Source organism: Mizuhopecten yessoensis, unplaced genomic scaffold (genome assembly GCF_002113885.1).
Source record: "Mizuhopecten yessoensis strain PY_sf001 unplaced genomic scaffold, ASM211388v2 scaffold9049, whole genome shotgun sequence".
NCBI classification, from domain to species: Eukaryota; Metazoa; Mollusca; class Bivalvia; order Pectinida; family Pectinidae; genus Mizuhopecten; species Mizuhopecten yessoensis.
Window position 1 is genome coordinate 496,993 of NW_018407853.1, and position 27,262 is coordinate 524,254.

General features: G+C 37.4%; 2 protein-coding genes across 4 annotated transcripts in view; one reads left to right on the forward strand and one right to left on the reverse strand.

The window, feature by feature from the left end:
• The window catches only part of LOC110457246 (otopetrin-2-like), a 46,039-nt gene extending 34,948 nt beyond the window's left edge, over positions 1–11,091 (forward strand). For both annotated transcript variants that reach the window (XM_021508431.1, XM_021508432.1), the window contains exons 4-9: positions 347–461; positions 606–825; positions 1,014–1,174; positions 5,602–5,791; positions 7,696–7,824; positions 8,107–11,091. In XM_021508431.1, coding sequence (XP_021364106.1) covers positions 347–461; positions 606–825; positions 1,014–1,174; positions 5,602–5,791; positions 7,696–7,824; positions 8,107–8,897 — 1,606 coding nt within the window. In that variant the 3' untranslated portion in view covers positions 8,898–11,091. The remainder of the gene's footprint in view (positions 1–346; positions 462–605; positions 826–1,013; positions 1,175–5,601; positions 5,792–7,695; positions 7,825–8,106) is intronic.
• Positions 11,092–14,498: 3,407 nt separating this feature from the next.
• Positions 14,499–27,262, reverse strand: part of LOC110457248 (zinc transporter 9-like) — a 35,966-nt gene continuing 23,202 nt past the window's right edge. For both annotated transcript variants that reach the window (XM_021508435.1, XM_021508436.1), the window contains exons 14-19: positions 26,107–26,187; positions 23,993–24,209; positions 21,493–21,555; positions 20,793–20,907; positions 20,394–20,507; positions 14,499–18,931 (exon numbers count right to left, since the gene is read on the reverse strand). In XM_021508435.1, coding sequence (XP_021364110.1) covers positions 18,887–18,931; positions 20,394–20,507; positions 20,793–20,907; positions 21,493–21,555; positions 23,993–24,209; positions 26,107–26,187 — 635 coding nt within the window. In that variant the 3' untranslated portion in view covers positions 14,499–18,886. The remainder of the gene's footprint in view (positions 18,932–20,393; positions 20,508–20,792; positions 20,908–21,492; positions 21,556–23,992; positions 24,210–26,106; positions 26,188–27,262) is intronic.

Below are 27,262 nucleotides of genomic sequence, written 5' to 3' on the forward strand. Positions count from 1 at the left end.
AAAATCTGTACTGGATGTGGTAGCGTTGATTAACTTCCTTAATCTCCTTTTGGAGAGAAATTTCCACCACAGTGAGCCGGTGGTATCTATATATGTACATACTATATGGAACCGTGGCGTTTGTTGTAAAGCCGACGTATGATATCTGTTTATATAATGTGTTGACGTTATTACCGTTCACTTGCTATCGCAGAAATTTGAGTCCTATTATTGGTTCACTGTTGGAGAGGTATTGTGATGTGTTTGTTCTCTTCTTGTTCAGGTACATACTTTAAAAATCACGAGTTGCATGAGAGCTATGTGAACTGCATGAAATGGTGACGTTTCTGTCTTTGACGTGTTTTAGGGACAGCCTTTTCATCATCGTAAGCGGCCTTTATGCCATGCTCGTCGTCGTGATGGGGTGTGTCATGCCTATAGCAGATATATTTGCTACAAAACCGATGCCATATCTATTTGAGGTAAATATTGGTACTCATAATAACTGGCAAATAAAAAGAATTTTTAAATAAAATATGAATACAAAAGAAAGCTTTTGGATATCTTATTCAACAATTCAATAAAATGCAAAGACTGGTGTTTTAATATTTGCTTTGTTTTTGCAGGGGTTTTACATTTATCTGTATTCCGTCAGTATAGTGTTCCTTGTGTACGCCTACGTATATTTGTTACAAAACAAGACAGTGCGACTGCGCAAGAAGGTCAAACGACGGATGAACTCGCCAGATTCAAATGGCTCCACCTCCAGCCGGAAACGGAAATACTCATTTGATGTGTCCCGAACATACAATACCGGAAGTTTCTATCTAAGACTAGGAGCTGTTGGTATGTACTTAAAGAAATCATATATTAAATATCATGTCAAAAATTATATCATTTAACAAATATATTCAGTTCCTTTTAATTTTGAAAACGTTGCTTAAATAGTTCAAATTTACTTCATCAAAATAAGCTAATGGAATCTGACACATATTGCAGTCGAGCTTTATCACAGTTTTATTTCCCGTTGACAGCTTTTGGTGTCGGGAGTATGATACAGAGTGGTCTCCTCTTCGGACAGTTCTTTTACTCCGAATCGTTCTCGAACTGCAGTAACCCTTTACACGGAGTCCGACCTCTCCTACAGCTCAGCTTCACCTTCATACAGCTTTACTTTGTCTTCCTTAACTCAAAGGTAAGTGCATCCTTTACACCTTCATACAGCTTTACTTTGTCTTCCTTAACTCAAAGGTAACTTCATCCTTTACAACTTCATACAGCTTTACTTTGTCTTTCTTAACTCAAAGGTAAGTTCATCCTTTACAACTTCATACAGCTTTACTTTGTCTTCCTGAACCCAAAGGTACGTTCATCACTTACACCTTCATACAGCTTTACTTTGTCTTCCTTAACTCAAAGGTAAGTTCATCCTTTACAACTTCATACAGCTTTACTTTGTCTTCCTTAATCATAGGTAAGTTCATCCCTTATGCCTTCATACAGCTTTATTTTGTCTTTCTTAACTCAAAGGTAAATGCACCCTTTAAAACTTTATATTTGTATATTTTTCATTTCTCAAATCAAAGGAAATGTCATTTTTTCACTTTCATATCACATACATTGTATTTCTCAATGCAAAGGTAAGTTCTTCACTAATACCTTCATTTCCCACACTGTGCTCCCAAACTTTAAGGTAAGCTTAAAATCGTATATCTGAACCTATTTTTTTAAGTGGATAATTATGCCACTACAGCATGTTTGTTGTGAAAGCAATCGATTAATGAAATGTGTATACTCAGTGGATTGCAGGCATGTGGTTATTTTACTTATATTTCCTTCAATATTGTCCGAAAACAAACCACATCCCGGAGGGTAGTGCTATACGATAACAGAGATAGCTAAATACACCAAACAACTTTTAACATAAATGATCAAGTAACATGTCGATTTTTCTCCTTTAAAAGGAAAAGACTATTAAGTTTTCCCTTACGACCGTTTGTTGGCGACTTTTGACCCGTCCATAAGTATTTTTGGGAGATAATTATCGCTGTTTTTTAACAGTCTACATAGAAAGTCTATGTAGAGTCTCTTGAACAGTCAGCATGCAACAACACATATAATAATTACACATAATATATACTATATTGATATACAACATTTGATATAGCGCCCTATCAAGCTAGAACGGGTCAATATGAAGCGCTTTACCGTACATATACAATTTATACAACCAATACAGTTAGCATACACATAATTAATACAATTTTGAGGAATTCGCAGGAGTTGCCTTATCAGGCGCTAATTATAGTCATATGTCACCTGGCTAATATCTCCCTTTGTGTGTATGCCTGCGTGTGTGTTGGAGATGTATTGTGTTCTGTTGTAGTGGGAACGGTATCATTTCTAGTGCCGTATACATTGTACCAGTGTTAAAGAGAAGTCCGAGATGACTGATGCTGAGATGGTTGAGCTGCGTCTGTAGTATAAGTCATGGATGATAATAAGGGGAAACTTAGCATAATATAGAACTAGCTTAATATTTCTTGGATAAGACGGAGTTATGATGTTTTTGCCCTTTTTAGCAGCTTTTTTCTTCTGTCTTCATCGTTGTGAAACTACTGGCCAGTTGAGAATATAAAAGAGCGTGATCATTGTAATCATTGTTAAGAAATCTGTCTTGAAACTAGGCTCAAAAAGTTTCAAATTGTGGAGGAGACTGTGACTCGGGGGAAGACATAGTTGTGTACTTTGACATTGGGATTAACGATTTCACTGTGTACCAGATATCCGTTTTCGAATTCACAGTGTACTATGTTTCTCTCGGCTGTCGGTCTCGTATTCACGGACGGAGACAAAGAATCTAAGCATGTCTTCTTACACCACTTTCACCACACATACATAATATGCACAATATTAGTCAATACTATCGGCCAATATTTTTTCTAGGAACCAAGGAGAGTCTGTCTAATCTTCATTGGCTACCAGTCGATGGTTAAGGTACCATTGGCACGCTAAAGTACAATAATGAGACGAAATATTCGTGTAGTTTACAAAAAGTGATGATGAAGCATTAACGAAGAACAGGAGAGAGCACTTTTATTCATATCGTGTATGATTGAATAGTTGTCTGTCACGAACCAGGTCTGGGGCGATCTGGACCTCGACTGACTACAAGTGTTGTAACAAGGTGCGGCCCCATAAACCTTCCTTTCTCCTCACTTCTACACCATACTCCCACATAACCGACTCTCTCAACGCCTCTCTGTCATTTCCACTAATTTGTAATATACAGATATTGCACATCCTTAACATAAAAAGGTATACAGATACACGGTGTTGGCAAGTAAACAACATATATTTTAAGATAAGATAAATCTGCATTAGTTACGACTTTATACGATAGAATACGTTGTCACGCCGGTATCATCAGATCGTGTTTTTTCATGTTGTTTAATGTTTATACTATTTTTACTTTTTATGTCACCTGAGCTTTGCCCAAGTGACCTATTCCGATCACTTTCCGTCCGTCGTCGTCCGTCGTGCGTAAACTTTTTACATTTTCAACTTCTTCTCAAGAACCAATGGATGGAATTTTTCAAACTTGGTCAGAATCATCCTTGGTAGATGAGGCTACAAAATTGTAAAATTGGGATTCCTACCCCAACCCTAGGGGCCAGGGCGGGGCCCCAAATGGAAAATTAACCAATGTTTCAAAAATCTTCTTCTCCAGACTCAGAGGTACTACAGTCATTTTCTCTACATGGATAGAAAGATCATCAGGGACTTTAAATTTAAATTGTTAACATGACTCCCGGGCCATCCCTTCTCCCTGTGGGAGGGGGTAAAGTTTACTATAGTTTATATACGCAAATAACACTTTTGTTTATATTTTGACAATTTTCTGTAGGAAGGTATTCTTACTTGGTGAGAATTATCCTTGGAGGAAGATGGTTTTAAAATGTAAAATTGGGATTCCTTCCCCAACCCTAGGGGCCAGGGTGGGCCCCAAAGGAAAAAAATACCAATATTTCAAAAATCTTCTGCTCCAGACTCGGAGGTACTACAGTCAATGTCAGTGCATGGATAGAAAGATCATCAGCAGCTTTAATGAAAATGTCAATTTCAGGACCCCTGAGCCATCCGTTCCCCCTTGGGGAGGGGGTAAACTTTACTATAGTTTATATAGGGAAATAACACTTTTGGGTATATTTTATCCATTTTAAGCAGAAAATTATTCAAACTTGGTTAGAATCATCTTTGGTGGATGAGGGTATTACAGTGTAAAATTGGAATTCCTGCCCCATCCCCAGGGGCTAGGACGGGGCCCCAAAGGAAACATTTACCAATATTTTAAAATTCTTATCCTTTGATGACATGACAAATATTGTATTTCACTTAGGTAACTTGCTGATTTCCACATCACATCTAAAAAATAAAATAAAGTACCTATGGAATAACTCAGGTGACCGCTAGGGCCCTTGGGCCTCTTGTTTTACTATATCAACCGACCAATTCGGCTATATTACAACATCTACCATCGACTTACCTTACAAATGATTATTGTGATATACATTTACTCGATCATCTTAAGTTGACTCTATAATAGGTGGCCGTTTGAATACAGTCGCTTTAATATTTGGTTCTTTGAGACTATTTTGATAAAACTCTTTCCAAGTTGCTTTGTCTGTCTGCTGTTTGATATAGACAGCATGTAGCACTACAACGATCGTACCTCCTCAGCCGTATGATCAGTGTTTTCGGTTGTTAAGACGACATGGCTTAAAGAATGTGACTTACGACTTGGGCGTAGACTACAAACACCTGTATGCTTTCTGCCATTTTCTCCTAATAGTATCCATATGGGAGCTTTCAACATCAAAGTAAATACAAAAAATATGGTCTCTACTGCCCAGCACGCACACACAACAGTACAGCAGGGGTCTGTAGAATCTAACCTAACACGTCACTGACGTACAGGAGACTGGTATCGAGGTGTATAATAACAATTTGTAATTTAGGTTTATAATATCTATCCAGAAGGTCAGCAGGTCGCAGTATTCTCCAAAATTCCTAATTACACGATGCCTTGTTTAGACCCATTCCTAGGAGTCTTCATTTCACACAGTCGCTGGCTGTAGTGCGTTAGATGGCACTGAGAAGCCAAGCAATGTGGAAATACTTCAATTCAATTAAACTATTTACACTTGTTTGTGCCAAAAAGTGATGATGAATCATACGACCCGATTCCCTGGATATCTAACGGCTTTTGTCTGGCCTTATATTTTGAAAATTACCCAACTTGATATGTTAGAGAAATACCTGAAGCTTTAACTTTTGAATATTTGAAAAGTCCTTTAAAAACGACTGCTTTTGTTATCCTTTCAGCACATTCACCACAGGTACATATTATTTATCAATACTCTTAGACAGTTTTGTTCTTTGAGACAAGTCCGTTGAGTCCGTTGCATAATTGAATACAACCAATGTGTAACCATTGTCACTACCTGTCCATGATTTAGGATAGAAAGAACAAGAATGAAAATGACACGGACTTATTATTGTTTTACAATATAACACAGGAACACACGTAAATGTTATATTTCTATTTTTGTGTACTTTCAGATGTGTATCCATCGCTACAAAAGCTTGGCCAGGTTCGGACTTATGCACATGGTAGCCACAAACCTGTGTGTGTGGGTGGAGAACATTGTCCGGGAAACTCTGCGTGAGATCGAGACATACAACTTCCGGCAGAGAGAAGCGGGCACGTGGTTAGGTCCGAACGTGTCAAACAACCAATCAGTACACCAGGGTATGTGTCGGATTGATGGTCCCTGCAACAGCCATGTGTGTCTGTAATACGTTAAGCATGTTCTTCGCAGTATTTCTGGTCGAGTGAGCAATGAATTATTTAGCACTATTACATCATATCAAGGTCACAATTTATTGGGGAGGATGAAAACGAAAAAAGGTACCAACAAAATTACGTAAAACCTTATAGTTCTTTTGATATCATTTAGTGTTATACACTATGAGGCTGCTTCATTCGGCACCTATAACTCAAACATTAATCTCAGCATCAGTCTTGACTGTTAGCATAGCTTTAAGTGGCTGCTGGATAACACACAAGATGCTTTCCCAATATGGACAAAATAAAAGTAATCACAACATGAAGATAAATCCCCGGACCTCTCTAGGCAAAAATAACATTACAGAAATGCAAATATAGACATCCTGAAGAGGCCTCCGAGAGAAGTTGATCTGGGTCATCATCGATCGCACGTGCTTTGGTACGATCTGATGGGGGCACGTGCTGTGTAGTTTGACAGATACAGATTTCTGGCAGCATACCTCGTGTTTATTGCTGACATGGGATACATATCCTCCGTAAGGGTTCTTTTCCGCTCACGGTCAAAAGACAACGACACAGATTATCATCACATTGTGTCTTTAATCCACTAGTGTCAGTTCAGAGATCTCGTGATGTTGCGATACTGTGTCGCCAGGGGTTTTTGTCACGTGCGTGGTGCCAGTATGCTTTGTGGCGCTGCCAGTAATGTTTCCACGGTAGATAGCCATATCAAGTAATGGTACAATTCTGTCTGTTGTGAAACATGACTGAGTCCATCCAGCACAAAATGAAATTAAATCTAAGTCTTGACGATCAATAGTCTCATTTAAAATTCGGTCAACAGTGACCTATTAAACCTTCGTCTTTTAACAAATAGTCAGAAAGTTAACAACGTCACTTACTATTCTAAAAGTTTGTTCATAGCGATACTAAGAATTTTACGAAAAATATTCGTTTTCATGCACATCGTTCTTGCCTCTTCATTATATCGTAGTGCTGAATACAAACGACATAAGGAAAGGGAATGTGTTATCGAATATCGTACTCGTTGAGACATGGTTTTTGTGTCTACAAATGTATCTCGGTCAGTATTTCATTGTTTGTTATTGACTATACGCTCTCCTAAATCTTTTTATCTTGTTGTAATGAAAACAATAGTTCAAGCTACTTTATGTTGCATATGTATATGTGATATAATTGAAATATAAAAACGCCCGGTCAAATTTCCTGAAAAATGCTCTTCAAGGAGATTATTACCAAATATAAATGATGAATTTTGGTATATAATTGAACATGTATTTTAACAAAGCATAAGACACTAGTGTAAATCGTTTTCAGTAAAAAGCACAGTTCATAATATACACACTGAAGTTAACCAGTTATCCTCTAGTTTTGGAAATCCGTATAATTAAGGGTTTTTAGGTACCTCCCCTTCTGTTACAACAGTAATTGGGACCAATTAAGATTCCCAGTTTTTAGCCTCTAACATCACCGATGAGTCCAAGAAGGACGATACGTCTGTATGGTTCAGTGTAACTCAGTGTCGACATACTGTATCTATTATCAATTTTATATGTTATGTGTTTGTCTGACGCTTATCATTCAGTAATGCGGCGTTAATTGCTTTTAAAGTATTGAAGATTCGTCTTGTTAGATTCAGCATACACACTTAACACTAATCTCTGAAATCTTTCATTTCTTAAAAATGCTCAACTTTGATAAGCTGAAAATTTGGGTTGTCGTTTTCTACTAAAATGACAAAATAAAATATAGTTTTATGTAAAATGTTGATATTTAATTGCCACTTTAAAGACGGCAGTTTTAGATCATTCAATAACATTGTAACCTGTCTATTTGTTATACAGTACAGAATGGTTCCATGACGTCTGCCGGTATCCTCAGGTGTAATGGTAATTCTCTGATGAAATCTGTTGTGGAGTCGTCTGGTCCCTACCTGTACCCGTGTAGTGTGGAGTACAGCATCATCTGTGCAGGTAGGTCACATACAACATTAAGTTCAGTCAGATGACGAGAATCTTAATTGTTTTCTATTATGTAGCATCCTATGATCAATCTAAATCCATACGGATGGACATTTTCTCTTTCAGCTTTGAGCCAGTAACTTTCAAAAGTCTTTGAACACAGAAATGTTCTATTACCTGAACATCTGGAACGTTTCTTGTAGCATTGAGCATAAACTATTTTAGTAAGCTTTGAACCTTAAACACTTCCGTAAAAAGAAATGTTGACAGCCTGATTTTTCTCTATATCATCAGGTATCCTGTACGTGATGTGGAAGAATATCGGACGATTCCAGATGGGTTACGATGGTAACGAAGTGTTAGACATCGAGTCTAAGGCGAAGGCCCAGAGGATCAATGTCGATTGCTCCGGATCCAGTCGGGGACTATTCATCGGGATCTTTGTCCTCGTCGCCACCGTCATAACCATGATCATATTTTTTGTTCTCATCGGCTCGATGTCTTATCTTGACACAGCTCTCAAATTAGAACACCTTTCGGAAGTTGTCATTTACGTTTTGACGTCGATCGCCGTCATCTTGGCGTTTCACAGAATGCAATCTCTACGTTACTCGATAGAGAAGCAGATAGACCTCGAAGAAAGCCTGCTCTTAATCGGGTTGGTGGGAGAATTCACGTTCGGATTATTTAGCATCATCGCCGCTGCCATGGACAGTCAAGAATCCAATGGGTTCCTCGTCATATTATCAAGTGTCCTGGGAATGTTCCAGGCCACGCTTCAGACTGTATTCCTTCTGCACGCGCTCAGGAAATCTGCAGGAAAACGTGAACATGAGCGACAAAAGCCAGGTCGTGAATTTGTGACGTTTTTGTTAGTATGTAACATTGCCCTGTGGAGCATAACAACATTTGAGGTGTTGCGCTCACAAGCTAACCCCATGCAACTGAACTATTATGGGGTGGTGGCTTGGAACATTGTTAATCACGTGTCCATTCCACTGACGATATTCTATCGGTTTCACTCCACAGTCTGTTTATCGAATATTTGGAAAAACGCTTGGAGGCGGCGCTACCCCAGTGGTTAGAATTTAGTCTCTTATACATTTTCGAGGATCAAAATCAAATCATTGTCACTGCACGGTGCTACAGATTCGTTTTGTGTCAACTATTCGCCAATCATATTCTTACAATTTCACCGAATGAAGGCTTTACATAAAAACAGTGACGGATCATCCTCAGGCTAGACCACGGGAGCAAATTGAATTGCGACCTGTTGAGGTTACGGCAGCATTAGCGTCGCTGGGTAATGTAGCCAGCGTTAAAAAGAGCTAGAAATTAGGGCGGTGAAATGTCTTGGCTTACACAAACAAACCACAGATGCTGGGTTTTGAATTGATTACATTCGGACATCACCTTGGATAGTCAAAAGTACGACCCGTTAGGGTCCACATTATGAATTGTGTCTGAAAACACCAATATGAGGCAATGGATTGTGATGCTAAGATGCGACAAAGATTACCGTTGGACACTTTTTTCAAATGATACAATATAGCAATTTATAATACTCCAGAAACTATCGATCAGTATTAAAAGCAAAGTTCCATTTTATGTAGCTTGTATAACATGTTTTCTATATATACAATGTACTTGGAATACGTCAACAGGAAGAACAATGCATACTAATGTATACAATTTTGGCAGCACTTCGAGTGGAATACTACATCAATTATTTATTAATGTAGTTGCTGTATCCTGTTATTAGCTTTTCTCTCGATATTTTATTATATGACCATTTGATTACGTTGCTTCTAGAACTCGGAGATTATTGACAACGTAACAAACACGTTCGGATGCTTTGAATATTGTTTGTGTGGTGGCCTTTTTCAGTCATTCAGGTATCCACTTTTCTGCTTCTATGCAATATTGTAGATTTATTGGAAAATAGGAAATATATCAAAATTGGACTACTTATTTAAACAATGATCAATATTTCATACTCGGAAATCAACTTTTGCATACCCCAAAATGGAGCATCTGATACATGTAAAATAATACCGAATACGCAATAGTATACATGTATTGCCCCTGTGTGGTAGGTAAAAACGATTCTTTGATTTCCCGGGTTTAATCATGTATCACGAGAGGTCTTTTTCCTACCACAAGGGCAATACACATTGTATAATACCGATATAGAACAACAACACAAAAGTGTATAAATAAGGCTTCCGTGCTATTGTTGTTGTCTGCTTCAGTCACTCTGAGCTCAAGTGTGGTGCCCTTTGTCAATTTTTGTAGAGAGGCTCCGAATAAGGAATATATGACGGGGAAAATCGAGCGCGTAAGGTTGACACTGTTTTATTTTCCCATCATGTGATTATTATAATCCAATCAGACATGCTGTTATAAGGATGATGTATAGTGATAAAAAATAAGAGCTTTGGGGAATATAAGTATAAGAGTTGGGAAATATTGATACAACAATTAGAGTAATATTTACAACTACTACGTTACGATTTGGTATTGAAATGTAGGTATTTCCGGAAAAGCTAGAGTTATACAGTCGATGGAACAAATAACCACTTGGTAACAAGCAACCCGATCTTAGTTCAAAAGAGGGAAATATACATTTTGAAGATGTGTAAACATATTGGGAATCCATAGTAGAAATAAGAACGGTTAGATCAATGAGGACGTTTGCAGTCAAAGTGAAAAGCAGTATTGACGCATCACCTAAGTCTTGTCTCGATAATTTCAAAAACTTGGCAGGCATCCATTTATTGAGTAAAGAAACATTGCCGAACTCTTCGACTATGTTAGAAATGACAGTACATGCGAAACTGTCAGGCAACTACTTTGTCAGATTTCTCTTGATAGGCATACAAACCTTTCTGTAGCGACACTCGTTATAACGTGGACTTGTCTTCAGAATGATCGGAGGACTTTTCTTCACAAATCATGACGCATGCATAATATTTCTTAACATTTTATTGTGAGTTTAATTGACCAAAATCATAAGTCTTAGATATATTCATAGGACTGGACACACGGTCAATAATTCATCAATTTTACCTCAACAAAATCATTGTAAATAGTCATTTAAATTATAGAAAAACTTCGTCATGACCAATGAATATTGTATAAAATTGTATAAAATCATGTATATGAACATATATCAACGATATCTAATGTCTCAGAACAATTTTCAACATTGATATTAAAATTAATACATATTTGAAGCAGTTGACTTTGACTTGTCTTTTTCTGTTTAAGTTCAAATGAGGTCAGGTAATTGGTTTAGAGAGCATTCATTCGCACCGAAATCGGTTTAAGGTAAACCAAAATATACTGTCTCTAAGATTGGCAATCATATACCAAATGTTCTCTATAGATTTTCTCTCCTGAACAACAGAATCTATAAAAAAAACCGCGAAAGAAATGTTGCAATATTTGAAATCTTTTGTATTTCTTTCTATTCTGAGTGCCTGTTGATTCCTAGCGCCTTGCTTGGCAACACCTCTCTTTTGACTTTAATGTTGAACGTTTACCACGGTCAGGAAGGCAATGGGTTCTGTCCTTTGTAGTTGTTATTCCCTGCTTAACGTTCAGCATTTAGGGTAATTGCAACAACTGGTTCACCCGTTGTCAATATGATGTGACCGGGAGGAATGCTGTGATGGGTGTCTTCGGCATGGTATTTCAGTGAGGTAGCACTATAACGTTGGCATCAGACCCGCGCTATCTACACCAACATACCCTGCCTCTAGCACACGACACACAAGGACGCATACAAATGACCTTAGCTGTTTATACGACGTTAAAAACAAAATAACACCAGACCAAACCACCAGATTAAGAACACATGACTACTTGACGTGAAATCATCCCTTTCTAGTGAAAGTTCGGTCAACAGACAAGGACATGATCACAATCAGTGTTGAATGCCTTAACATCCTTGTTGTGGTTAACCCTTTCACCACTGTAGACCATATTGGACTCATCCAAATAAACGTATGGTAGAGTCTACTAAAGTTACCCAGGGATGAAAGGGTTAAGATGAGTCTAAGATATGTGTGTACAGGGGAGAGAATTGAGGCTAGGACAGCTCTGTAGAGGGGAGACGATTGAGGATTGGGCAGTACTGTAAAATGGAGATTCTTAAGGCTAAGACAGTGCTGACAGTAATGAATTAAAAGCAGAGACTTGTCATTTTATCATAAATTCTACACATTACCTACTGTCCTGACAGAATAACCCAGATAATACATTTTTGATTTCTCACGATATATTTGTCCCGTTTAGACAATAATTGTCATTGATTTTAGATGAATTATTTCCACATTATAAATATTTCCATAGGTTGTGACTTCTTCAGAAGAAGAGATATTTCACAATAGTGTTCAGCTAAGGCTGTGAAACCCCTAACCCTTAGAAAACAATCATCCTTTCTATCCACTCAAATACTGTTGATATAGTAGTATTAGTTGGTTGGTTGTCCACATCTAAGGTCATTTAAGGATGTGGCTGGCTCCATGTGTGGTGTGTATACACACGTGTGAATATGTGCTGGAGGCAGTGTAAGTTGGTGTATTACCCGATACATGTATCACTTTTATTTGTCTATAATGGTTTACGCTTTCATCCAATATGATTATTTCAATGAGTTGTCGATATTATTTTGACTCTTTCAAATACACAAACGTTTACCAACAGATCCACCACATATGGTACAAAGATTACAAGACTATAAGTTTAATCTACTCTACTTCATATGTATACATACAGGTTACTTTTGACTTCTATGTTGCTTGATCCACTGAGATTCTTTTGTTCTGGTAATTTTGATAGTCGTCAAGTTTCCATGAAACAATCCCATGTCATTTGTATTCAATGTGCAGTAAAACGTATTTACCAATGACGATGACGAAACTGTCACATCCCATCGGCGCATGAATAGTGGGTATTATGATTGCTTTATCAGTACAAGGTGGAGACGTTAATCTCCTCATTTCACTCGTGACAACGGAGTTGGAGTGTTGGGAAGTGATGCATTGTAAACAAAAATGCCTCCATATCCGATGGCTTCATTGTGACCGAAACCCTTGCATTCTCTACGTTGAATGCTCGGTATTCCTTCCCACATGTAAGACTGTCCAATGCTAGCCCGAGTTTCCTCTGGCCCTGCCACCAGACTTAGACATTTTGACAGATAGATGGCCACATCAGACATCTATCTGTCAAAATGTCAAAGTCTGGTGTCAGGGCCAGAGGAAACTCGGGCTGGTTCAATGCCTGCTTCCTTCAGTGTAAAATATAGTACTTCTACAAGTTGATATCAGTTATCAGATAAACAGATTGCGATACCATCAATGAGCATCGACAATCTATAAACGAGCTCGGTCTTTATGCTATATTGCAGTCCGACAGCTGTAATAGGACGACTCAAAACCAGAAACATGTTACATGACTGCGAATTTCTGCAATCTTCATTACCCAAGGAAGAACATATTAGCAATGTTCAACCATTTTACCAAGTCTTAAAAGTTGATCTTGGAATCGGGAAATACTTTCTTCAATCCATAAGAGGACAATGTGTGCTCAACGTCGACTGTTGTAATTGTTCCGCGTTCACAGTATTGATGAGTTTCTGTTGCTTGCATGCTTTTCTGTTTCATAAGGTGTGTCATGTTTTAAAGAATGTTGATGGCCAATGTTTCTATATATCTTTCCATACACTACTGATTTGATTTTCCATCTTCAGATGGTTCAGACGAATCACTGTACAATTTCACTGTTCTTGTGTCTCTTATGACAGGGTTCTCTGTATCCATATCACTCATCCTTCTGAGGCACCAGCAGTACGATCGACGAAATCTTGTTCAAATACTGCTCAGGAATCACTTGAACGGTTCAACATTGTAACGATGTGAGCTTTCATCTTTCTGTTATTATTGCGTCGGTTGGTAACAACGACATAAGCAACATGGCCATACGAGACGACAGATAAAGAGGTCATTTACATTAATTCCCTCTGCATATTCTAGGTCGAAGGTTTCTCGACTATATCAAGACGTATGGACCAGTACCAAAATATTGGGAATTATTAACATTCCACTAGAATTACCCTTTTAGTCCCGCCCCTCCATTTGTACAATTTTGAATCCATACCTCCTGAGAATGCTTCCAAAAAGTTGCGGTTAATATCTATCTCGAAGTATCTGAGGAGAAGATGTATAGATCAATATGGTTAAATAAACACTTTCGAACCCTCCCATCAGCCCCCTGTGGGGTCAACCCCATCATTTGTTCATTTCGAATCCCCACCTCCTAGGGTTGATTCCAGTCGAATCAGATGTTCAGAGGAAGAAGTTGTTTGAAGAAATAGTTGACGGAAGAACGATGGATACCAAGGTACAGTATGAGCTCACCTTGATCCTTCAGTGAAATCCTTTCAATACTGTTTCACTTTATGCTAAAAGTAACATGTTAATGGACAGCAGAGGATTGCAAAAGGTTACTTCAGCAAATACTTCAGTTATTTCAGTGAAATGAGGAGTTGCATATTAATTATTAGCAGGCACCAATACCAAATTAAGCAGACTTTCAATCACTGACAAGATATTATATACATCAGTTATAGGCTATTATTTACAACTGTCATTCAGATATATATAACCTCAAGCCATTTCTTTATTTTCAAAATTTTATTGCAGAGGAGACATAAAATGTTTGTAGCATGTATGTGCATGAGCTGAGCTGCATTACGCCTCCTAAAGTTAAAGAAGAAAGGATCAGTTATAACATGAAACATTTGTGGGTACACGTATCTTCATGCTGAGTTTTATGTTTACATTTTATCACCACCTATATCTTTCATCATCAGCCCCTCCAGGGCATGTAAGCATTTGATTTATTTTCAGTTCCATTTTGAACTTTTTGAACACTGTGAATCTCAATACACAACAAATATTTCATGTCACACTGTCCACATTGCAGCTGTACGTCACCAGCTATACAATTACGGTAGCAACACCCAACAGGCGTCATCAGAAACGTGACTTGAATTTCACATCTTTTCCAATAACTATTCTTTATGCATCACAACTGTTTAAGATTCCGTCCACAAACGGTAAAACATACATGTATGTGTCATACATTAGAAAAGCTAAAACAAGACATAACTGCAAATAAACAATAATGTACATCAATTGTACATTGCTTTGTCAGTAACATTTGTTCAGTACACCAGCACTTAAACAAATGATCACAAGTGGTTAACAAATACCGGTATCTTGTTTAGTGTAAGAATTTCTCCAAGGTAACATACATTGTATATATATCTCCTTCACATCACACAGTCAAAAACTCACTCGTTTTCGGAGGTATTACCACAACACAAGTGTTGTACATGGGTGGAACAATTTAACAACCAGATCACATTTCCAACCCACGACCTTAGATCTCTAGACATATTAATAAACTAACCGAGCTACAATAGGTACTGATGATCACTCCAACATAATTCTGTTATACAAATACATCAGGGGGACAGTAGGTCATAGTTCCCAGGTCACCCTAGTGGAGGTAACACAACTACATATACAATACCTGATATATGAACTGCCACTCCCAGAAACACTATACTATATATCGGGCGAAAAACTTTCAATCGTTCAAATATTCGCCATCTGCCGATAAAATCCATGTTCGCCTTGTATTAATTTCACCATTCACAAGTAATTACTACTATAAAATGTATGTTGTGAACTTATATTTGCTGTCATGATAAAATGGCCATCATTCAGGAGGGCTAAAAAGGCGAAAGTTAAAGTGCCACGAAAAACTTCTCGGCATACAGTAACTTGCCACACATTTATATAAAACATTTTTAATACCATATTTGTAATATAGAAGTGGTAAAAAACAAAATTGTTAAATGCTTAAACCTGACATGTCCTCTATAAATGACTTTAGCTGTAAGACGTAAAAAAGTGCGTTATGGGCTCAATCAGAATGAAATCATCAATCAGCTGATTTCCTACATAACAAATACCTATGTGAACCCGGATGGTAAATCTTTCGGGTCAAGATCCTCTTTTCTTGAAAATCAACAAAAGGTATCTTATATACTTATATAAGGTATTTCACCAGACTTGTATACTGCATGTAATACCAAATAAACTTAGATCTATCATATACATAATAACAAGGCAAAGTATTGCAAGGCAATCTGTAGTCCCTTACCGGTAATGATTTCTATATCTAACATACAGCAATTTTGTGTCAGGAAGCATAGGTTACAGTGAGATCATAGTGACCTAACTTCTTGCACTCCACTATCCTAAGATGTCCTTGTTCACCAAATCTGGTTCCTCCAGGTGTAATAATACAGAAGATATGCCCCCAGACAAACTTTTTCAAAAGTAAAGGTCAAAGGTCAAGTAATACATCACAGTGACTTAATTCTTGCACTATGCACTCCGTCATCCCAAGATGTCCTTGTACACTAAATCTGGTTAATGCAGGTGAAATAGTACAGAAGATATCAAATGCCCAGGACAATGAAAAAGGTTAAGGTCAAAGGTCAAGTCATAGGTCACAGTGACCTAACTCTTGTACTCTGCACCCCACCATTCCAAGATGTCCTTATACACTAAATCTGGTTAATGCAGGTGAAATAGTATAGAAGATTTGTCCTGGACAAACTTCTCAGAAGGAAGGACGAAGTGCAAACCTATTGTCCCCCCCGGGAACTGGTGGAGGACTAATTAAATAGATATCTTGTGGTTCACAAGATACAGTCTAACTCTCTTCTAAATATTGTGCTAATGTCTGGCACTGTCTGCTTTCACTGAAGTGTGTAATATATGTAATCTATATAAACAGCAATCATATATAGGCTCTGAAGTATTAGTGAGTGTGGACCATGGAATTTGTCAAATGTTTAGAAAATCTGCACTTTCATCAGGACACAAACATAAACAATTACAAAATGTGAGACGGAGAAAAATAGTTACTACTAAATAAGATGTTAACCCTTTCACCACTATAGACCATAATGGACTCATCCAGATCAATAAATGGTAGAGTTTACTAAAGTTACATAGTGGTGAAAGGGTTAAATAACTTCCTGTTAGCTGACATATCTGTGTCATCTGTGTAAGACAAATGTATTTATCTAAATGAAATAACTTACCTATTATACAAGCCATGTTTTGGGTATAAAAATAAGGTTAGCGGTACAACTATACACTAGAAGCTCACATATACATTAAGGCATCACAGACGTACATGTGATTGCCCTTTGCCAAGGTCAAAAGGAAATAAACAGTAACACTTGAACAGAAAATGCCCATCACATATTTATACTTGTCACATTTTAACTGAATGTGTGGTACCAAATATCAGGTTAAAATGTGGTAGATTGTTGTAACCATAAAAAAAATACAAAAATGAAAAGGTTTCATATTGTAGCTAAAATGTTCTGGAATGATAGCATCACACATGGTACATGGCAATATAACCATGCATTTTTTAAATAAAAGATATTTTTTTTACGCAACTCAAAAAGAAATTATACGTAAACCTTAAAAGTCTTGTAAATGATATGTGAGGAAATATTCATTATCAAAACAAAACAGTATACACCATTCTATGGTTGGTACCCTAGTTATGATCTTACAATACTGCTAATGGTTAAATTTCTCACTCGAGGCCAAACGGGCCTTTACACTCGCATGAGATTTGAACTAATTAAATGGCGCTAAGAGGAACACACACCACTAGGAATTTTCACAATAAGGTGCAAATCATTCTGATCATACTGTAAATTCAAATCAACTTTGTAGACGACTGCCATGGTGATCATATTGGGTTTCAAATTGGCTCCAAAGTAACAACTATTGGTCAGAAAGTATGCAATAACCATTTCCTCTGTGTCTCGGTAAAATATGTCATGACGGCCAAATTGAATTTCAAATTAATTCCAAAAAGAAGCAAAAGTTGTTAAATACAATGCACTTTTCATTCCCAATCGGTTTTGGCGAAATTGATTGGGTTGAAATTGTGTTGAAAGTTAAAATATGAAAAGGTTGAGGACGTTGGACGCTGGACAAATATCGTAAAAAAATAGCTCATTTGAGCAAAAAAGGAAACCCTACTTTTATGTCCATTTGAGAGAGACTTTTTGTGAAAATCAGGTATATGAACTCTGTCCTAATGTCATAGTAAATTATAGTAAATTCCAAATATATCCTACATTACTGATTCTAAACATGTGATTAGATAATTACACAATGAAATGAGTTGTACACATCTCAAGGTTCTATTTTGTTTGTGATACTTATTTGAGTTGTAGTACACTGTATAATACATTAGCTGATATATATGTAAAACGTTTTTTTTCAGAGGATACCAAGGCATCTTAACATTACCCCATACACAGACAGCAAATATACATGTATAAACAATCTTTTTAACAAATAATACAAGTTACAAGTCATCTAGGTATCCTTTATTCCATTTTTTAACTTTTACAGTTTGTGCAAGAGTAAGACAACTATTCAAGAATCACAGAATTTTGGTTTGGTTTATGTCCTTGTATTCTGCCATCAATTTCAATCAAATCTCCTCGAAGAACTACCATACCCTTACAAACAAGACACAATAAATATGTACCCTCTAAGATCATACATACTGTATTTTAACTAATAATGGCGTGGACTAGACTTGGAATAAAACATATTTATGCATAATACTTTTGATTCCAAATATTGCAACTTTTGAAATGATTATGAAGACATGCAAAAATCAAAACACTAAGTGATAATGGCAATGAATGAATGAAATTCTCCTTCCATCATTGAAATCCTGTCACCAACCAAAGTCACCTCTGATAAAATCACCTCTACACAAGGTCACAGGTCACTACTACTAGGTCAAAGGTCACGACTACAAGGTCAAAGGTCACTACTACTAGGTCAACCCTGATAAGATCATCTCTATATATCAACTTCATCACCGACAGATTGTTGCTACGTGTGAACACAATTTGGACATCATTTTTGTATTTAGCACTTCATAATGACTCCAGATCTACATGCCGAACTTGGGGGTGTCTTGCCTGAAAAAAACAGGTTCATTATTAGAGACTCATATATTTTTTATATATCCTATGCATTTAAGGTAAGCTATGCACAAAAGAAAATCATTAATGAAATAGCAAATGCTTTGGACTGAATCCTAAATTACAGTTAAATTTTGTTACATAATCTTTGCTTTCTGAAATAATTTTTAAATTTCAAAAATGTTCACAGCAGTTTCCTTCTTTTTATTTTAAGTTTAATGAATACCATTTTATGACCTTAACGAACCCCTCTCCCTCCTCTGTATAATCTTGAAATGTCTTTATTGATTATATGTTTTTTTTTATAGTAATCTGGCTTGTTATCAGACATTCCCAAATGAAAGCATTGAATCTTTTTCTTTGTACATTTCATTTTCAAATGATTTATGAATATGCCATTTAGGTAATAACCCAGAAACTCATTTAAAGTGTTTTGCAGAATATCTTATGGCATATAACAAAACACTGTTGCATCCATTAAGAAAGAGAAAATTGGGAAATCTTTTATTGAAGTCAAGTCTCTCAATCATCAGTGTCAGTAAATGAACACAAAGCTGCTCTACCAACTTAACCCCAGCCCCTCACCAACCTTGACCCCCAGCCTCTTTTTACACTTGACCACAAGCCTCTAATCTTGACATCCAACCTCTCTATTACCTTGAAAACCAGCCTCTCTATAACCTTAACATCAAGCCTGTCTATAACTTTGACACACTGCCTTTATGAAACCTTCAACCCCAGCACCTCTATAACCTTGACAACCTTCCTCTCTATAAACTTGACCCAAGCCACCTATAACCTTGACAACCATGCCATCTATAAACTTGACCAAAGTCACCAATAACCTTGACAACCATCCTCTCTATTAACTTGACCCAAGCCACCTATAACCTTGACAACCATCCCATCTATACACTTGACCAAAGCCACCAATAACCTTGACAACCATCCTATCGATAACCTTGACACCCAGCCTATCTATAACCTTGACCCCCCAGCCCCTCTATAACCTTGTCAACCATTCTCTTTATAACTTTGACAACAATCCGCTCGATAAACTTGACCCATGCCATCTATAACCTTGACGACCATCCCGTCTATAAACTTGACCCAAGCCACCAATAACCTTGACCACAATCCTATCTTATCTATAACCTTGACCCCCAACCTCTCTGAAATCTCGACAACCATTACATCTATAATCTTGACCCAAGCCACCAATAACCTTGACAACCATCCTATATATAACCTTGTTGACACCCAGCCTATCTATAACCTTGACCCCCAGCCCCTCTATAATCTTGACACCTGGCCTTTCTATAACCTTGACAATCATCCTCTTGACAACCATCCTCTCTATAACCTTTACCCCCGCCTGTCTATAGTCTTGACCCCCAGCCTCTCTTTAACCTTGACATTCAATTGCTTAAATTTATCACCAGACTATTGAAGTACACACCTTGATTTTGGTCTCCAGTCCGTCCACCCCTTTACCTAGTTGGTTGATAACACCATCACCAAGATCCACAAGGAACTCCTTTGCCTCTTCTTCATTTGACATGAACTGTAGTTCCTATATAAAACAAAAATTGTATCTGTAATCAATTCATCTTGCCTAATTAATTGTGAGGACCATTTTTCAAAAAAAACAAAACAACTTTTGGTAAGTTCAACTTAAATGATAAACTATACCTAAACACTTTATCTCTGTCAATATGGTGATTGTTGACCTACAATTGTAGATCTTCAGTGCTACTGCAGGACAGACAAAATTAACTACAGTTAGTACACTTTCAGGGATATTGGATCTACAACAATAGTAAGTGCAGACTCTGTCAGTGATACTAAATCAACAAACCTCCAGTATAGCTTTAATGTCCTGCTCCGATAAATACTGTCTGGTGATTTCTCGTCCGTTGAAGTCAATCTCTGCCTTGACTCGGTTGTTAACTACCTTCATATCGTGAACCGATCTATAACAGAATTTGGAATGGTATATATGCATTTGATTGTTTCTATAAACAGAAGTCTTAAGGATCATTTAACATCACAATACAAGTATTAGGACATTTTGAGATTGAAGCATAAATTACAAGATAAGACAACGAAACTTGTAATATGAACTCATTCATCCCTAAAGACCCATTTTAACTCTTGGACCAGGTGACCTAAATATATACCTGTTATTCATCAAGAAACCAAGAATATTTTGCCTTGTTCATTTTTTCTTTTTAAAAACATAGGTTTCACTAACAGATACTGTATACTGCAAAATTTCTGCCCAGCCCAAGTTTCAACCTTCCCCAGTAAAATCTTTATCGGCCAGATGTTAATTTTTGCCCTTCATATCTAACTACTATGTAGTTAATAATTATCCAAATACATGGAGACATGGAATACCGATTTATGAATTAACGAAATAACAAAAAGGTTCTACTTGTCAGAGTAGAAAAAAGCAAACTCAATTTTCACCGTTAAAATGTCATAAGATTTCTGATATCAAGCGTTCACATTAGAGGTCTGTAGAGGCATGGTCAGACAAGAACATTCACACCTACCTGACAATGCGATCACTCTCCATTGTATTCTGAATAGCCTCTTTTACCTCGAGAGGAACAGACCTGCACAGAATCAGACAATCACTTTGTAAATATTAATTAGTAAATGATGAATGTAACAACTGTGTATCAAAAATTGCAACATGGAAGTCAAATAGGTTTGTGAGGGAGTGTGGAGAGGGTGTGAGGGAGTGTGGAGAGGGTGTGAGGGAGTGTGGAGAGGGAGTGTGGAGGGGGTGGAGCTGAGGTGGGGTAGGACAGATAACCCTATTTATTAAGCAGTTTCTCTAATATGTTCTCTAATGCATCCTGTTATCAAGTGGAAGTAGGCCTGAGTGTGTAGAGGGGAGGGGTAACAGATAACCCTCTTTATTTAAGCAATTTCTCAAACAATTTCTCAAACACAGCCAATTACTGTATATCTGTTCTAAAGTGATACAAGTGTCCTGTTATGTCACACAAAACTTTCAACTGATATTTCAAGGCATACCCAGTATTCATATGTTCTCGGATAATGGTGTTGAGGAGTGAAGTGGGTTAGGGGAGATAACAGATGTCCATCTTTATTAAATCAATTTCTCTAAAAATATATATTTTAAAATACAATGTATGTTGTAAGTTTTCCCCAACCCAATCAGACCACACTCCCTACCCATAGGGGCATTACCACTTTTAAAGTCTGATTTAAATGGGCATTAAGTATTTATATCTACATTTGAACGTGTGTCTGTCTGAACAAAGATGGGAGGAAATATCAAAAATAAACTGATGAAAATTCAAAGTGGTAATCATTGATGTAAGAAAAGATACATATCCAGCACTCAATTCCACAACAGAAAGTTTCCTGAAACTTACATGGCTACCTATATATGTACTCAAATACAGCCAATTACTGTATATCTGTTTTAAAGTGTTACAAGTGTCCCGTTATGACACACAAAATTTTCAACCGATATTTCAAGACATACCCAGTTCTTATATACTACTCACATTTTGCTAAGTTTGAAGAAAAAAAAATCAAAACGTTAGAAAGAATATTGTATCTTCTTTCCGTACTGTTTTCGGCGAATATGTTAGCCTTCCAAATCGTCCTGTGTTCAGCCAACCATAAAAGCATGTGCACCCTTTTCCACGTGTACACCCCTTTCAAAAGCTAAGCTAGGCATTGTTCAAATTGTTAAGGAAATCATTTTGATGAATATTCTTTGTGTGTTTTTGTTTTAATATGGCACAAAGAAGGACCAGACAACGGTTAAATGACGGTGAAATGAACAGGGACATCAGAATGCTGCAAGCTAGTATGTCTCAACATCAGGTTGAAGCAGACCTAGGGGTATCTCAAAGTGTGGTGGCAAGAATGTGGAATTGTTTCTAAACTACCGGAAACTCATCCAGACGTCATGCTGGAGGTCGTTCTAGGGCTACAACGCAGCGCCAAGACCAATTTTTGCTCATACAGGCATAGTGTCACAGGTTCCAGACTAACACAGCTTTACAAAACGACCTCCTAAATGCTTCTGGTACCCGTCTTCATGATGCTGGTTTAAGGTCACGTAGACCAGCAATACAAGTTCCCTTAACTGCCCGCCATGTTAGGAACCGAATAGATTGGGGCAAACTCACAGCACTTACTCTTCAGAAATGGGAACCGGTCCTTTTTACTGACGAGTCCAGATTCTGTCTCCACTTTACCGACAGACGCTTCAGAGTATGGAGACAACCTGGGGAGAGGTTCCAGGCAGGTAAAGTTGTGGAACATGACTGATATGGTGGAGGTTTAGTGATGGTGCGGGGAGGCATAAGCCTTCCTGGGAAAACAGACCTCCATGTCTTCCATAATGGTACAGTTACAGCCCAGATGTACTGCGATGAAATCCTTTATGCCTATGTCAGACCCTACGCTGGCGCTATCGGCCCTGACTTCATCCTTATGGATGATAATGCTAGGCCACATAGAGCAAGGGTGACTGAGCAGTACCTACAGCAAGAGACTATTCAATGAATGGATTGGCCAGCCCGCTCGCCGGATCTAAATCCCATCGAGCATGTGTGGGACATGCTGCAGACAGCTCTCTCTGCCAGAAATGTTCAACCAGAACGCTCCAGGAGCTGGGAACAGCTTTGGTAGCTGAGTGGAACGCTATCCCACAAAACCGAATACCCGATCTCATTTGAGGCATGCGCAGGCGTTGTGATGGTGTAATTGATGCTCATGGGCTTCACACTCGATACTAAAACAGTTTCTGTTTATTTAGGATGAGTTTTGTTCAATTGAAGTTTTTTAGTGAATACCTCATTGTTACCAATTTTAAGGGTAACCCTTTTCCTGTGGCTCATTTTCCGACTGTAATTACAATTTTTGGAACAATCAATTTTTTCAAAAATAACCTCAGTATAAACCAAATAAAATAATTATTTTCACATATGCCCAAAAATAAAAGTGATCCTTGGCAAAATGTGAGTAGTATATGTTCTCAGATAATTAAATTGAAGTACTTACTTTTCCAAGATGGCTGAATAGTTTTTGCGCATGATGTAAATTCCTACTGTTCCAAGTAGTCCACCAATCATAAGGGAGCCTAAGGAGTCAACCCAGATAAGGGAAGTTTCAAGAGTACTTCCCAAATAATAACAGCCTAGGGCCAGAAAGTTACCAAGCACTGAGGCGAAGTCCTCCTGAATCACCACCGCCATGCTAGGATCTACTCCTTGTTCGACTGTGATCAACAAACCATACAGTTAGAACAAGCAAAATATGTGTGTTTAAAGGTTTTAAACATATCTGACCCCTGTGACCTTAAATATTTGTCAAGGTCATTCATTTGAACAAACTTGGTAGCCCTTCATCCCAGCATACTACCGGCCAAATATTATCACCCTGGGCATTTTGGTTTTTCAAAAGAAGTTGTTTAAAGTTTTTGGCATATTTGATCCCTGTGACCTTGAAAATGGGTGAAGATCATTTATTTGAACAAACTTGGTAGCCCTTCATCCCAGCATGCGACTGGCCAAATATCATCACCCTGGGCCTCTTGGTTATTCAGAAGAAGATGTTTAAAGTAAACAAGAGGCCCATGGGCCTTAACGGTCACCTGATATATTTTGTTTTAAACATGTACAGAAATATTATTCAAAGTGACAACAACAATAAAACCACCTTATTCAATATCTAGCATACAGATTTAAGACTAAAAAGTATTTGAAACTAGCACCTCTGATTCTAAACAAGGAAAATGAAGAAATTTAATTTTAGCACACAGACTCCATTGGGCCTCACCCGTACAGCCCTTGAGGGTAGGGATGGCTCAAAATTTACCAAGTATCAAACTGACAACTTAGGGTTATAATTCCAATCAAGTTATCAACATGTAATATTCAAAGTATCATTTGCCATTATAAACCATTACAAATTTAGCCCCCTCCCCTCCTTCCCCAGGGGGAAACATGAGACCCCAGGGTCATGAAATTCACAATTTTGGTAAAGCACCTTAAGACCCTTCCATCTATGAAGAGTATTTGATTCTACCATATCTGGGTCTTGAGAAGCAGATTTTAGAAATTTCAGTCAATTGAACCCTTCTTGGCCCCACCAATCAGCCACGGGGGCTCAGTCAGGGCTGATATGTGCATACCATCAAACTGCTATCCAATACTGATAATTCTAACCCAAATTGAATTACTCCCAATGGCAATTTAACAAATGTTAGTCTAAAATGTGATTTCCCAATGTAAACTATAATAAAGTTTACCCCCTCCCCAGGGGGAAACGTGAGACCCCAGGGTCATGAAATTCACAATTTTGGTAAAGCACCTTAAGACCCTTCCATCTATGAAGAGTATTTGATTCTACCATATCTGGGTCTTGAGAAGAAGATTTTTGAAATTTCAGTCAATTCAACCCTTTTTGGCCCCACCCATCAGCCCCGGGGGCTCAGTCAGGGCTGATATGTGCATTAAGTTCTGAACAACATTGCTTCATAATGTCATAACAAAATGTTCATCAGGGAAAAGGAACAACATTTAACCTTCACCTTTGACCCAGTGACCTTGACCTTTGGTCAAATGACTCCTTGTTTAATTCTGAGCTACATTGCTTCAAAGTGTCATAGCGAAATGTTCACCAGTGAAAAGATACAAAACTTAACCTTGCCCTTTGACCCAATGACATTGACCTTTGGTCAGTTGACTCTTTGTTTAATTCTGATCAATTTTGCTTCATAATGTCATAACAAAATGTTCATCAGTGAAAAGATGTAAAATTTGACCTTGACCTTTGAACCTAATGACCTTGACCTTTGACCTCGACTTTTTACCTCAATGTGTATTTTTGTGAACTGAACATCTTGACCAAGTTTCATGTACATTGGTCAATAAATACTTTCAGCCAGAAACAAAATTTGTGGACGGACAGACAGACAGACAGACAGACAGACAGAGTGATTACTATAGGGCACCCGTATCTCTGATTCGGGGCCCTAATAAAAACGAGACTGTGTATGTATAATGCATTTTATTATAACATTGTTACTGAACTTGATTTCTACTTTCTGTAGCAAGTGAATCATCATTTTTGTGAAAGTGTATTAATATTAAGCATAAACAAGCAGAGCTTACTAAAGTTTCTAAATCCTTTGATTCCTGTTTCTGTTGGCCCCATCTTCTTTTTGGCTTCGTAAATAGCATACAGTAATGAACCTGAATTATAGAAGACATAAAGAATTCATTCAATTGTATTCATTTTAGATGTATTTAATTATCAAACTGCTGAAGTAGAATACAAATGTATATATACATAACAGGAATGGTATTTTTTTTATTTATTTTTTACATTACCATTTTCATACATAAGTTAATTTTTAATGATAAGTTTTATAAACAGTGGCAAATTGTTGAAGGTATATTTCCAAAGAAGTTGTTTTTTTTGCACATCATATACATAATATACATTGTTCTCCTTAAAAGCCTGATGCCCACAAAGACAACCTGCTTTTCATCAACTGTAAGCTGACTGGCTATCTTTCAACATTCAGCCCGCTACTTTTGAAACTAAACTCAACTGTTTGGACATTGATATACATGTAGCAAATACGTATCGTAAGAAGAAATGAACAGGCATCATTTTTTTCTTTAAACGTAGTTGCTCCGAAATAAACAATATCCATACTATCATCGTAACACCTCTCATAGAGATGTTGGAGATGAGTAATCTGTATACAAGGGAGGTAATCACTCTTCTGTTGTTCTGTGAGGAGATGAATAACCCTAAAAAAGGGAGATAACTGCTTTTCTCTGGTGTAGTGGTGGTGATGAATAACCCACATCAAAATGAAATATAGTGAGTCTGCTATCGTAGTTAAGAAAACTGACCTTATGAAAGGGGGATAATCCTTGGTCGCCCGGACATTTGTATGTAGTATGGGGGTGAATAACTCAATAATCCGACCAATATCTATAGCAGTTCAGTAGAAATTTTGTAAAATGCTATTTCTTTGTTCTATAACATGCCAATTCCCATATTTTGAGTCAAAAAATATCTATTAATTCCCTGGGATTGTGTGTAGAATGAATACAGAAAAAAACAAGAGGCCAAGAGGGCCTGTATCGCTCACCTGGACACGTGTAGAGTACTTAATATGAGGTAAAGTCATAGCACTCCATGGTAAGTACGGTAAACCTCCGGTCAGTTCGAATCGGCGGATAGTTCGAACACGTATTTTTTTCAATAAAAACAATAATTTTCTAGCTTGTGATAGTTCAAACTCTGATTGAC